The sequence below is a fragment of the Podarcis bocagei genome (genome assembly GCF_964188305.1).
Source record: "Podarcis bocagei genome assembly, chromosome: 8".
NCBI lineage: Eukaryota > Metazoa > Chordata > Lepidosauria > Squamata > Lacertidae > Podarcis > Podarcis bocagei.
Genome location: NC_138133.1, coordinates 70,856,523 through 70,871,761, shown reverse-complemented (window position 1 = coordinate 70,871,761; position 15,239 = coordinate 70,856,523). Strand labels below are relative to the sequence as shown.

General features: G+C 42.8%; 1 protein-coding gene across 4 annotated transcripts in view; it reads right to left on the bottom strand.

The window, feature by feature from the left end:
* ZFPM2 (zinc finger protein, FOG family member 2) overlaps nt 1-15,239 on the bottom strand; it is a 455,323-nt gene that overhangs the window by 333,624 nt on the left and 106,460 nt on the right. Inside the window, exon 1 of one of the 4 annotated variants that reach the window (XM_081204395.1) lies at nt 946-1,672. The exons of 2 other annotated variants lie outside the window; for them this stretch is intronic. In XM_081204395.1, coding sequence (XP_081060521.1) covers nt 946-985 — 40 coding nt within the window. In that variant the 5' untranslated portion in view covers nt 986-1,672. Of the gene's footprint in view, nt 1-945; nt 1,673-15,239 lie in introns of those variants that run through there. One more of the 4 variants, XM_081204393.1, reaches the window with a different exon arrangement.

The window sequence follows — 15,239 nt, the reverse complement described above, 5'->3', positions numbered from 1 at the left end:
TTTTGTTGGAGATTTCGGGGAAGGGGTGTTGTAAAGAGCAGAATTATTCAACCACCAGCTCCACCTTCTCAATACACTTCTTTTCTAATAAAAACTCCCATTTGTACTGGGCGATTCCTAAAGATCCGAGCATGGGATAGCTTTGCCTGCCAGCGTTTAGAAGCCATCGCTTCCCTGGAAAAAGTTTGCACCGTTTCGTCTCTTTGAAAAGAAACGGATTTCTAGAATTCTGTTTGTTTGCAAGAGACGGGCGGCTGGTTGTTGCTTTTTCTCTCCTCCAGCTGGAGACTGCAAAAATCCCCCAGAGAAACCGCACGCGAAGTTTATGGCCTCCACAGTAAGCAGAAGAGCTCCCGCAAATCGGCTCCCCCCACACACACACTTTTGTTTTTCTAGGGGCTTGGAACTCTGCACGCGCTCCGTCACCGCGGTTCTCTTCGCTCTGCCCCTCCAAAGTTCTGCCTCAAGCACCGCCTGCAGGCTCAAGCGCGGTTGCCAGAGGCATGCCCGGCCAGCGCCACTTCCTCTTCGAGAGAGCGAAAGAAAACAAGTTACCTGAAAGAGAGAGAAAAGCAAAGCCCCTTTCCTCTCTCTCTCTCTCTCCCTCTCCCCTTCCCCGCCCAACAACTCCTTCCGCGCTAAGTTCAACGCCAACTTTTCTGCAGGGAAAACCTCCATGGCTAAGGAGTCCAAAAGCAGAGCTCTTTTTTATTGTTTTAAAGGCGGCAACCCCCCCAGCCCTCGAAAACACAAGTAGGCGCCGTCCGAAACTCAACCGCAGGGCGCTGCCACTTCTCCTCGACCTGGTTCCCCCCATCCCGAAGTTATTAATTTCTCGGTTCATTTTGCTAAAACACACACACGCATACACAGCAGCACCCTTTGGGGAGAAGCCTTTCCGTCCGTCTGCCCCCCCCCCGCCCTGCACTCTTGGGGGAAACTTACGTTTAATCTGCCTGGGCTTGCTCTGTTTCCTTCGGGACATGCTGCTCGCCGGTATTGGTGCTGGTGGTGGCGGCTGTTGTTGTTGTTGTTGCCGCCGCCGCCGCTGTTCTTGTTTCAGGTGCACTGAGAGTGTGAAAAGGGGGTGTAAGGTAAGTAGGTGCGGGGCGGGGAGGGAAGAGGGGAGGAAGGTGTGAGGGGGTGGAAGAGGGCGAAAGAGAAAGAAAGAGAGAGGAGAGAGAGAAGGGAGAGCGAAGCAAGTCAACGTGCCGGGTTCATAAGAGACAGGAGCTGATGGGAGATGACAGGAAAAAAGAGAAGCAGAGAGGGAGGCTAGAGCCCAAGCTAGGCAGGCGCGCGCGCGCGCGCACGTGTGTGTGTGTGTGGTGCCTGCGCGCGCTTGTGCGCGTGAGGGGAAGGGGGGGTGGAAAGACAGAAAGAAAGGGAGATTTGGCGAGTCCGGTATATTGTGGGGGGGGGGACGTTAAGTGAATGAGGGAGAAGAACAGAAAGAACTGTGGTAGTGGGGGGGGGGGAGGCAGAGAAGAGAGGGAAGAAAGGCAGGACGGAAGGAGAAGAGAGATTGGGGAGGTGGGGGAGAGGAGGAAAAAGGAGGGAGCGCGGTCTCCCGCCCCCCCCCGCCGCCCGCCTCTCTCTCTCTCTGTGGCGTCTTTCCCTGTGCAGATGCTGCCGCCGGTGTCGCTCTCCGAGCAGCGCTCCCCTCAGACTGACCGGCTGCGCGAGGGGTGGGGTGGGGGGGTTGGCTGGAGAGAGCGCGAGGGGAGCCCCGAGGCCTATCTAGCCCAGCATCCTGTTTCCCACAGGGGCACAACCGCGGGCAGGACACGAGGGCAACTGGCGACCGACCGCCCCCTTCTCTCTTTCTTTCTCCCGCTGCCCTTCCCCAGATGGCATTTCAGTGGCAAACGCTGCTTTCGGGTGCTGGAGGAGGTTGGGGTCTAGCCGTCGTAGCTAGCACTACTAGCCTAGTAGCCGGTTTAGTCGGGGGGGGGAGGGGCGCTTGGCATGGGGGAGTTTTGTCCGCCAAATGCGCACGAGACCCCGCTTATAAGGAAAGAGCCTTCCCCTCAGAGTTGGCAAAGCACCCTCACTTCCTCCTCCTGTTGCCCTCAGTGTTTGGGTGTGTGTTTTGTTTCTTTTTTTTACTATATATGCATAGCCCCCGCCCTCAAAACAGCAACAATTGGTACCCGTTAGAACTATAGGACCTTGCCCCCCTCACGGAAGTTAAATACATATCCTGATAATAGAAGGGTACTTTCCCGCAATATAGTGGGGAGCTCTTTGGAGTCATGCTGTTGGTGTTCACGTGGGAATGTTGATTCGGGACAGAGAAAGCGGAAAAGAACCATTGCAGCCAATGTGGGGACTGCATTCACAACGCAGAGCCAGAAATGCTTAAAGGCACTTTGACAACCCAAGTCTAAAACATACTTCCTGGAAAGTTTTCCATTATACTTTTTTCCTGAGTGTTGCTTAGCATGCAAATAGAGTAGTCAGAGCACTATCCAGAAGAGCTTACTCTCTAATCAGTGCTTCCCCTCCCCCCCCCCAAATGTTTAGGGGTACTCTCATTTTGACTCAAGAAAATCACTATTTTATAGTTCAAATTGAGGGAAATAAATACAGTAAATGGACAAAAGTACAAAGATTCGCAAAATGTTTAGGTGTATGCATACCCCCAAGGGGAAAAACACTGTCTCTAATAAAGAGTGCGGAAGATTGTCTGCAATCCTTGTTATGACTTTCCCCAGTTTGGGCAAAAAAATCAAACAATGATGTCAACTTCATAAACTTCTGAGCTTCTGTAAACAAGAATAAGATGCACTTATGTTGTGTGAAAATGTCCTTATTCTGAGTGGCAGAATTATCAGAGCCCTCAATTCCCCCCCCCCCTATTTAAGGCAGTCTCACAAAAGTTTCTCTCTGAAACCTGCTCCACCTTGAAACATGTGAAGTAATAATTCAAAAGACCATGCCTTCATAGATAGATTTGTCTATGTACTATGTACTAATTTATATGAATTTCTTGCACTGCAATTAAGAAAAGAAAATTCTACTACCCTGCTTTATTTCATTTCATTTCATTGGATGACTCTTTTAACAAAGAGGCTTTATGCTTGTACCTTGTAAATTCACTAACGATTCTATTCTAATAGTTTTAGTGAGACAAGGGGACAGTTCCACCATGCACAGCATACTTTTGAGAAGCCCTTCACTGAGTGGGGGATGAGGAATATACTGGGGAAGGTTTACTTACAGTATTATACCCTTTTCCCCAGTAAGTGTTAAAGGAACCCAGTGTTTATTTCTCTAGCATTTCAAAGAATCAAAGTACTTTGCACAGAATTCAAAAAGCGGAGCCTCACAAAGCCGCTGGCCAAAGCCTCACAATCTAAGCCTGCACAAGGCCACAGGTGGATTTAGGGGCTGGCTGATGAGGCTTCTGATTAATGGATGGTGCAAGTCCAGGTTTCTCCCTCTACAAGGACAGGGGGCAGAAGAAAGTGCAGGTGAACGCAGAGAGAAGCCAATAGTTGCCAACTGAACAAGAAGAAACAGTAGGCTGTCCATTTCATTTCCCTACTTTAAACTTTGCAACAGAGCACATAGAGAGACCCAGCAATATAGATACTTGCCCCTGTGCACAGTTCACCCATTCAGATAATAGGCATTTTATTAGTCATCTAGAATGCTGCACAATATAGTAAAATCTAGAACTCACCACTTTGAAGCACACACAGATCCCAGAGACTCAAGTTATTTGTTGTGCATAGTTTATTTAAAAGCTTTCATTCTGGTATAAATTATCTATGAATAGGTTATGATCCTCATCAAATTTATCTGCTACTCAATTTTTTTTTCTTGAGAGAAGCATTTAACTTGAGGGTCATTCACTAGCTTGCCACTATCAACATTCATTATATGAATCTATATAAATTCTGAAATCATATGGGGCAGTTTCTGTATTCTTATTGGATTATTTTTTCCTCTTCACAAACTATCTGACAAAAAGAACACGCATATAAATCAAGCTTAATATATGCATGTGCAAGGTTTTGAGGAACATTTATGCTGAAAATGAGCTTCTAAATGTGTTTTCATCCCTTCAGGTAAAAATAAAAAATGCACAAATATATGTTTATTAATTGAAAAATTAATATAATTATGTAAAAAAAATTAAAATTAGATTCACAGCATCTAGCACGCTCTTTGTATATTGGCCTTCCTTACAAGGTTCTCATGAATCACTGAGAAACTATAGTTTATTCACACTGAACACCTGAAATTCATTATATAAATTCTAAATATTAAGATAACTTTTTGTGCTATAAGCTAAAAAAATAATTTCCAACAACTGTTATTTTTCCTGTACATGTCAACATTTCTGTTTTTTATATGGAAACTAGGTATGATTTTAATGCTGAATTCTTTTATTAAACTTTTGACGCTGAAGTTGTCTTTTGAAAACTGAAGAGCAAAAACAAATAATCCATTCTTAATTTACCCTAGTTGAAACAAAAATTTCAGCTTCATAATGGCAAATAATAATTTCAATCTGATTGTGACTGCCTTAGGTGTCTGGAAAGGTAAACAAGCAATAAAATTAAAAAACACAATTAGGAAGTCATTTCAGCTGAAGAAAAAGTTAAAACAAAAATTATTGTGTTTAAATACACCATGTACATTTAGTTGTTAAATTAGGCATGACTTTAACACTCATAAGAATAAAAATCTGCATTAACTTGGACAAAGAGGAGAGAGCTCAGCTGCAGACCCTCCAAGTGTCCCTGTTTTCCAGGGATGTCCCTGATTTAGAGAAGCCACCCCGATTTCTGATTTGATCCCAGAATGTCCTGCTTTTCCTTAGGACATCCCTATTTTCATTGGAGAAATGTTGGAGGGTATGGTAGGATGTCCTTATTTTCATTGGAAAAATGTTGGAGGGTATGGTAGGATGTCCTTATTTTCATTGGAAAAATGTTGGAGGATATGGAGTTATTCGACTCCTGAGCTGTCTGAAGGCAATCCTGTATAGGGAAGATTTTTTTAATGTTTCATGTTTTATATATGTTGGAAGCTGCCCAGAGTGGCTGGGGCAACCCAGTAAGATGTGTGGGGTGTAAATAGTAAAACTATTATTATGGAATAGGATGTCCCTATTTTCATTGGAGAAATGTTGGAGGGTATGCAGTTGATTAGAGCGTGGTGCTGATAACATGGTCACAGGTTCGATCCCCATGTGGGACAGTTGCATTGGACTAGATCAGGGGTCAGCAACCTTTTTCAGCTGTGAGCCAGTCCACCGTCCCTCAGACCATGTGGTGGGCCAGGCTACATTTTTTTGGGAGGAGGGGGATTGAACAAATTCCTATGTCCCACAAATAACCCAGAGATGCATTTTAAATAAAAGCACACATTCTGCTCATGTAAAAACACCAGACAGGCCCCACAAATAACCCAGAGATACATTTTAAATAAAAGGACACATTCTACTCATGTAAAAACACGCTGATTCCCGAGAGCCGGATTGAGAAGGCGATTGGGCCGCATCCTGTCCCCGGACCTTGGGTTACCTACCCACGGACTAGATGGTCCTCAGGGTTACTTCCAGCTCTACAATTCTATGCTGCTATTAAATATATCTGTACATTCTTATGTACAGATAATCCATTCATACAATGTACCGGTACCTTCATCACTCTTTCAAATACATACCATAACACATACAGTCATACCTTGGGTTAAATATGCTTTAGGCTGAGCGTTTTCAGGTTGCGTTCCATGGCAACCCCGGAAGTAACAGAACAGGTTACTTCCGGGTTTCGCCGCTCGCGCACGTGCAGATGCTCAAAATGACATCACGCGCATGCACAGTAGCAGCGAATCGCGACCCGCGCACACGCAGACACGGGTTGCATTCTGCTCAGGATGCGAACGGGCTCCGGAATGGATCCCGTTCGCATCGAGAGGTACCACTGTATATCACAAATGCTCAAACAGTTTTTGCTTACTAGGGATAGTCCCAGTTGTTTGTCCATTGGTTTTTAAGTGTTGCATTCTTGGCTTAGCTGCCGTGCCGGGCTGCTCAGCAGACAGTGCAGGCAGGGAGGCAGGGAGGGAGGCAAATGAACAAGGCCCTAGAAGTGGGTAGTTAGGGAGATGTGGACCAGATGGAGGGGGGCCATGAAAGAAAAGTTTGAAGAGGGAGTGGCCAAACAGAATTAATAAAACAATCCAGAGAAGACAGGTGAAGCAAATCCAGGTAAGAGAGGATGAGCAGAAAGGAAAGGTACAGATGGCAAGGAGATGGAAGGAAAAGTAAAGTTCGTATCTTGTTCTGAAATAGCCAGTATTCTGCTAGGCTCTAGTCTATTCTCATCTCAAGCCTTTGATTGTTTATCACTGCAGATGAAAAGGTCACCAACACATAATTGTCTTCCAAGTCCCATGGCTAGAAATAGCAAAGCAAATGTCAGAGTTCTAGTCCTGCCTCCTAGTGCTCCCTGACACCAAAGGCAAGGTGCCATTAACTTCAAGGAAGCCTGAAACAGGCCACAGTCATCTTAGACCAACATAAGACAAACTTCTAAATAGAAATACAGAGCCAAAGTTCTGAGCCTTTCATGTTAGCTGCATCAGCATATCACTGATATAATCACCTTAAACTGTTACCAGAGATTGCACTCAGACTAAGCTACATCACAAACTGCTTTGCATTACCACCCAGTGACATTGGAAGGTGCACTTAATACTTCCTAAAGCTTTTCATAATTCCCTTAAAGATGAATATGGTTGTGAGCAATATATTTCACTTTATGCTGAAGACATATTGCTGCTTTTATTTTATTTTTTTAGCATTCCTTACCTGATATGACTGCTCTGTCTTACAACTGCGGCTAAACCTCCTGCTGCAAAATTAATTTGATTAAATCCAATGCTTGACCTTGTCAGCTAGTGACCTTAGACAGCACTTTGCAAACTACTACTTTCTAGAGTCTGCTAAATGTTTCACCTGTGTTGGAATACTTCTGTCTCCCATGATGCTTTCTGCCCAATAATAGGAACAATTTCTTCAAAAAATTATTTATTAGAAAAATGAGCTTGCATCCTATAAGATTGAGAGTTTTCTGGTTTACAATAAATGCCTGTATATCATGTAGCCTTTATCCATTACAACTATGGTTGTAAATATACTTGAAGTTAAGGTCTCTTCAAATTAACAGAATTTAATTTTTAGTGACCTATTCACACTATGTATATATCTATATTGTTTATATACGTTTAACTTTCATGGCTTCCAGGTAACTGAGTTTGCAAAAGATGTTGAGAATTACTTGTTGAAAATCACTAGCCCCCTACCCCTTCACAGATCTTCAGTTCCTATTGTTCCCTCTGGCAAGAGGATGACTGCTAAACTGGTTGAAGCCTGTTGTGTAATTATGCTCTAATAGGACAGTTTACAAATGAGATAAGCACTACTTAGTTCCATTGTTATCACCAGTAAGCGCTGAACTAAATGGCCTCCAATTAACAATTCTCCCCGTGAGCCTCCAATTCTGATTTGAAGAGCAAACATAAACCATAGTTTGTTGGTTTGGATGTCATGGCCAACTATGGTTAGCACTGATGGGCAAATCATTAAAATTCCAGTTCATGTCACTTTCAGATGTGTTCCTTTTGAAGTCTGTTCTGCCCTTCTCCTGCATTACTTCATGGACTTTCAAAAACCCCCAAAGAATTCTGAGAATTCTTACACACACCCCAAAAGGTAGTTGAAGTTACGAGGTGACCCAAAGACTGCTTTAATTTATTTTATTTTATTTCCTTTTTAACAAGCAAGAGCAGCTGCCGTGTGCACTGAAAGTAGAACTGCAAGCATTTCTTGGAACAATGTGATGATGTACCCTCCTTCCCAAGGAGATTTTATGGCGGGGTTTGTGTGTGTGGAGAGAAGGCTGCAGCTAATAAAATCAGTCAAATTACAGCATTAGTTGGGATTCAGAGAAGTTGTTCAACATTGGAGATGATTTCCTTCCAGATTACTCAACCTCCACAAATGTCAGAACTCTGATGTTTGCTGCTTAGAGCTATGCTGTGCCTATGTATGGGTTGGGGACCTGATTAGAAAAACTGATTAATGAATCAAAATGAATCAAGAAACGTGGCCAAACCTGATCACTTCTATACAGTATGTGAATGGTGGTCCCTGGGCCACCACTACAAACTCAGATGTTGTTCAGGACAAACACTAGGATAAAACAAAAACAACAACAACAACAGTAAAATGGCAATTAAAACAGAGCCTGAAATCAATATCATTACAGAGCCACGGAGTTCAGCAATTAAAAGCTTACAGGAACAAAAAGATACTAGCTGTGCACCAAAGAGCTAGCAAAAGAAGGCAGCTATTTTTCAGAAAGGGCTTTCCACAATCTAGGCATCACCATGGAGATAACCTAGTATCTTTCGCCTCCTCATCTTTTGCACCTCTGATGCTGATGGGACATAACAGGGGGCCTCTGATACCGATCTTAACTCCTAGGTGTAAGTGATTCTAAAGATGCTCTGTTCCTACTTCAAAGCCATTAGGGGTTTGAATATTTTTTAACTGTAGAGCAGACTTTCTCAACCTTGGCTCCCCAGGTGTGATTGGACTACAACTCTCTTCATCCATGACCACTGGTCCTAATAGGTAGGGATAACAGGAGTTGCAGCCCAACAACAGATAGGGATCCAAGGTTGAGAAAGGCTGATCTAGAGACAGTGGTGGAGCTTCATGCTCTGGCATGGGGGGGGCAGAGAGCAGGTGGGGCTGGGGCTGGTGCGCGTCCCGGGGGCGTGGCACGCCACCTGCAGGGGCGGGGCACCCAGTGGGGGCAGGCAGCCACAATGGCACCCTGGGGATCACGCTGCCAGGGGACCCCTCTTCCTCCACCAGTGTCTAGAGAGATTCGTTAAAACATGCAGAAAGAATCTCCCTCCCCTACATAACCCGCCCCATTTGAAATCTAAAAATCATGGACTTTCAGAGAGGGTTACAGTCTTAAAACAATGAGGAAAATAAAGAAAATGGAAGAAGAAAGAATGAGCTTAAATGAACCAAATATGATTTGTTACTGTCTGTGATATACCCTGGGGTTCAGGTAAACAGCAGTTTTACAATGAAACAATGACAATTTTGCTTTTGCTTTTCACTTGTTATGAGTCAACAGGACTTTTTAAAGGAGCTGACTCAACCCTCACTGCTAGTCTTAAATTAAGTTGCTGGAAGCCACAGGTGGGGTTTGTGCTTTTGCGCTTGGTCTTGTTTGTGAGCTTCCCATGGGCGTCTAGGTGGGTCATTGGCTTGATCCAGAAGGGCTCTTCTCATGCCCTTACAATGAAACAGCAACAGCTCAGTAGTGCAGCATACAATCACTGGTTAATTCCCTGGCATCTTCAGTCAGGTAGCAGAAGAAGCAAAGACTCCTGAAACCCTGGAGATCTGAGATCATGGACAGCTGCTGCCAGCCAGAGTAGGCAGTACTGGGTTAGATGTGCCAATGGCATTACACATACAACTTGTATCTTGCCCTGCATACAGAATAGCTTTTATTCAAGTATACTTCTTAACCAGTTTTTATCAATAGAATTAAATGAGGCAAATAAGTAATCTTCCTTGCTTCCCATGTATCCTCTGAAGAAATCCGTTTATTATTCAGTTGGCTGGTCATATATCAATACACGATCTTATTAGACAGCAAATGTAACTGTCAATTGCCACTGCTGTAAGTATTGGATATCTTGTGCTAGAAAAAGCAGAAATAATAAGCATGGAAAATATCAATATGGATTAATGTGAGGGCCATAGAGCTGAGGATTTATTAATTTAGGTTTGGTTGCATAATGCAAAGTTGTAAAGTGAGATAGATTCATGATTAAAATATCATTGATCTAGCTGGAGTTCATTGAAGATTGCTGCAAGATTTTGGGAGGGGCTGTATTTAAACACTTCCCATTAGAAGCTTAAGCATTTTTTATTTCTTACGTTTCTGTGCCACTTCAGCGCACAGCTGTTAGAATGGTTTATATCCAAATAAAGTAACATACAAAAATGAAATAGAAAAAGGAACACAATCAATAGAATGCTCTATATAATATGCTCTCTCTCTCTGCAATGTAAGTTGAACAGTTAATATGTTGTTTTATTGTTGTTGTTTAGTCATTTAGTCGTGTCCGACTCTTCATGACCCCATGGACCAGAGCACGCCTGGCACTCCTGTCTTCCACTGCCTCCCGCAGTTTGGTCAAACTCATGCTGGTAGCTTCGAGAACAGTGTCCAACCATCTCGTCCTCTGTCGTCCCCTTCTCCTTGTGCCCTCCATCTTTCCCAACATCAGGGAACAGTTAATATACTGTATATAAAAACCAGTTCAAATGAGATGTGCACATTCACTAGGACTGATGAAAAATGTGCATGTAATCTGTCCATAAAGTGGGAATTGTGCACATTTCCCCATCAATATACATAATTTCCAACAGGCCTGGCATATGTGCATGTATCAATTGAATTTTGCATGTTCAGTTGTCATGATACATAACCTCCAGCGGACTTCAGGGAATATGCAAATCCCAGTTGAATTTTATACATTTTCTGGCCAATGTGAATATTTTCTAGTCAGTGTGCATAGTTTCCAAGAAACATGCTCTTAAAAACACACACACACACACACACACACACTTCACTTCAGGGGTGTTCAGTCTGTGCCCTCCAGGCTACTTCTGGCCCACTGCCAAATTTACATACCCCCCAAAATGCCCTCCACTGATCAGCTGAGCAGTGGAAAGAAAGGGTGGGGCTCCAGATAAAGATTAACATTTTTATGCAGTTCAGCTTTCTTTTCCCCACTCTTAACTGTTTGCCAGTCATCTGAAAACCACAGCAGGAGTTTGTTGGAGAGGAGAGTTTTAAACCTTCATTTTCACTCCCCCAGTCCTGATGAAAATTGCCCCCATGCTACTATTTAATTTAGGAAAAATCTTAATAGAGGCATGGCATCAATCATCAGGAATATAGGGGCAGGAGAAGTTAGCCAACTGGGAAAAGAGTGCTGGGGAGAGAATGTCGCTCTCTTGATCTTTGCTGGCTTAACTGCTCCAACCTCCTCACCATTTGCTGACCATGAACAGGGTCCACCACTGAGAAGGCCCTGCTTTATGTGTTTGCCTATGTCACCAGTAGGTACACCAACAGCACCTCAATTGCAGATCGTAGATTATGGGCAGGATCACACAGTTCTCATTTAGGTAATCTGGTCTGAAACCATTTAAAACTTCAAAACTTAATGCAAAAGAAGAAGGAAAAAGTCTCCACCATTGTTGCCAGTAATACTAACCAAAGAATTCATGATGATATTGTGGAATCTAATGTGTGCTTTCAGTCACACTGGTGAGAACATCCCAACAGGCCTGCCCTTTTAGGACCCAGAGAGTAATAGTCAGTCCATGACATCTAAATAAATTTTTCCTTCACCAGATCAGTCCTTTACCAATGAATGTAGAACACCAAGTACACAACCTGTACCATATGTTAACTCAAATGTGTACACAGATATATGTGGTGAGGTGATCCCTTAAATAACCTTGTCCCAAGTTATTTAAGGGTTTAATACTGAACTATGAAGCTACTATATATTGAATATGACACACTGGTACTACAAAAACAACAACAACAACAACCCAGCCCTGCATCTGTTCTTTGAAAACACCTTTGGTGTATTACTAGAAGCAACATAGTATTCCATGTGCCTCACTGTTTCAAAGGTAACGAATTAGAGGAAGAATAGAATGCACCTTGCATATACAAATGCAGCATGAAGAATGCATATCTGAAGTTACCATTATGCATTACCAACAGATCTGTCTGCCACTGACTTCCATGAAATTCAAGGTAAGAAGAATGCTAAATGTATGCATGGTGGATCTAATCACACAGCTCCAAAATGAGTAGCATCCCCCCCCCCGGTTTTGCTAGATCAGTGTCTTTTTGCAGCACATCCCAATTTTTGATGTTCAAAAAGCTGAAATAAATGTACAACCAGTGGCAGCTAGATTACTGGGCTTTATAATAATTATTATTATTATTCTAGATATGATGGGCATGGCATTGAAGCTTGCAAGCCTAAAGGAGTTTGTATCCCAGAGTTTGAATCTCTGCTAAACAGCTGGTTGCAGCACTACTTAAAATACATGTTAAATAAATCCTGATTTATTTAGGAGTAAGCATCTCAGTCTTCCAATGCCCAGTGTCTTTGTACCTCCAACTGCTATGCAAATACCCTTGAATAAAAAAAAAATCAGATCACAGTATGTAGCCCTCATTGTTCCCACATGTCCAACAAATCCTCATGATCTAGCAGATGCAAACTGTGTGCACAAAACCCCTGACATGCTACCTAAATTTTATCAATTGCTCCTGCTAGTGGCATCTTGCAGTATACATTTTAACCTGCTGATGTTTGAAAACCATTATTTGTACTTCTATGGCATGAAAGGAGGGGAACCCAACCAACTGCTGACACTTATGTAACGTACATAAAATGGAAAGGGGGGAAATATATCATGCTGATCCAAAGTTCCATGGTCACTCAGATAGGCATATAAACTCTCATACATGTGGGCTTCTCCATTCATTCAATATATGCACTTTTGTCCACAAGGGACTCAGATAGATCTGCATTGTGTTGCTAATGTGTGTGCAGAGGAGAAGGGACATAAATACTGGTGATTATAAAGATTCACAACTAAAATCTATTATTAGTTGCCCATCAGTAGAAATTGCTTTGGGGTGGTTTTTTTTAAAAAGAATTTGTAGAAATTGTGTCATTGCTTTTAAAAGTTTATTTGTACTTCATTTTTTAAATATATGGCACTTCAAGCTGTGTAGTGGCTTATACATTTGTATAATAAATAAAATAAGTGCCTCAGGCAGTAGGAGCAGGGATATGAATGCACTTGGCCCCTTGCTTGCTTGCCTCAGCCTGCCACTCACTTGCCCCTGTCACCATCACATGAAGAAGGAAGCTGTAGCACCTTGGGAAATCTAGGAGTAGGAAGGTGACAGAAACATTGATGGAGGGGACAGGGATATCAGGCTTGTCTCTGCTGCACAATGCCCTCCCCCCCATATATGCTGTATTGTATATGCATCATCTGAAGAAGGCTTCTGTTGTTCAATAATTTGTAATGTTTGCTTGTTATAGTACTTTAAAGGAGTAAACTACCTTGGGGCAAATATCGTAAATAAATAAACAGCATTCCTAAATGGCAGGAACTCAAAATTTTCCTTTTTTCTGCAGCATATTTAAAAAGTGACAATCCAAACTCACACGCAAAAAGGACAGTGGTTCAGGACCAACAGCTGAATGTGTTGTACAACACCAAAGAATTCATATCACGGCAGGACTTTGGGATTCAGTTAAGGAAATCAGTGGAACGGGGTTCCCATTTTGTGTTTCCACAAAAAGGTGTGCCATTCTGATTTACAGGCTGAATAGCAACCTCTAGCTATTATATCACTCCAAAATGTTGCACCAGCTTAGATAGGAAAGTTATAGGAAACTCCCCAACATTTTCAGCAGTGGGTTTTCTACAGACTTTGGCAAAAGAATGATTGGGCAATTCTTAATTTTGTTGGCACCTTTATTGTTTGCCCTTCAGTTTGGCATAGACCTCTACATACACATCAGAAAGGGAATATATGGGGGGCAATGAATGTACATAAACATGAAGCAATGAGCCCATCTTCAGAGCTATAAACAAATGCTGTAAAGGCAAAGCCAGAGATATGATTTGTCTGATCTTATAACTAGAAGTAATACTGACAGGAGCAAGAACACTGTAAATACTGAGGAAAGGACATGAAATATTTCCTTCTGTGGCTGTAGAAAGATCTACAGGGAAGGGAGATATAACACAGAGTCAACAAAGAATATTGTAAGATCACTTCAGAAAACAACAGGAGGGAGGGAGCCTATGAAAATATTGAATAAGAAATCCTTTTCTCACGGGGAATAGCTGAAAGTGTTAATAGTGTGTTATGGACAGGTTACCCCAAAAACAAGCAGGCAAGGGGAAATAAAAATCAACTGCGAATATTGATATGGCTGGCATGGGAACCCAGGCTGCAAGAAAAGCTTTGTTAATTGCATCATCAGATCCACCTTTATGAGGCTGCCATAGGGGGAATGTACTGGCGTGTTGGGCAATCCTCTCTGGCCCAGTCACACTTTTCTGTCAAAATAATGTCAATAAATCAATAGGAATGAGAAGGGTGGTAGTAGTGGTAGGAAAAATGAGTCCCAAAACAAGTAGCATCTTCCCTCTGAAGCAGTTTTTTCAGTCTGGCTTTGCCTGGGAGGCTGCAGGAACAGAGGTAGGAACATGTGAGGAGGGGTGGAGCCAATAGGCTTATCCACAATCTCTCCCTTATATATGTATATTTACCCTCAGTGCTTTTTCTGACTATACATTCTGGCATGGAGTACTGGAACATTTCTGGTCCAGTGGACCAGGTCTCCACCACCCTATTGTCACTAGTGGGAGGGGCCATCTACCTGCCAGTCATCTTGCATCTTAATGAGATAGTCAGCTGATGAACAAAGTTGTGTTTAAATCTTGCTTTCTGCAAGGTTGAGCTGCACATGGGGAGTTCCTTGAGGATTGAAACCTCCTCCCATCAGCTGATGTGTGAGAGTTCAATCTGTATTATTATTATTCTTTTCCCCTAACGGGACTCAAGGCAGCTTACAGCTAAAAACAAGAACTACTAAAAATATAGAAAAACCAATCTTGGAAATACAATTAAAGAATGAAAAGCATATACATATATAAAATCTGTTAAAAACATACCAATAAATACAATAAAACCAGCACTATGCCAGCTCTTTAATTAAAAGCAGTCGATTTCTAAAGGCCTGCTGGCAGAAGGACAACAAGGAGGGAGCCAGTCTAGCTTCTCTAGGGAGGAAGTTCCAAAGTCTGGGAGCAGCCTCCATAAAGGCCCTCTCCATCTCCCATATCTCCACCAAGCATGCCTGTGAGAGTGGTGGGACCGAGAGAAGCCCCGCTCAAGATCTCATAACCCAGGCAGGTCTGTATGAGGGAATCTGCTCTTCCAGACACCTTGGACCTAAGCTTTCTGCAGGCTTTGCTGCATCACTAATAATAATAACAGTACAGAGGTACCTCGGGTTAAGTACTTAATTTGTTCTGGAGGTCCGTTCTTAACCTG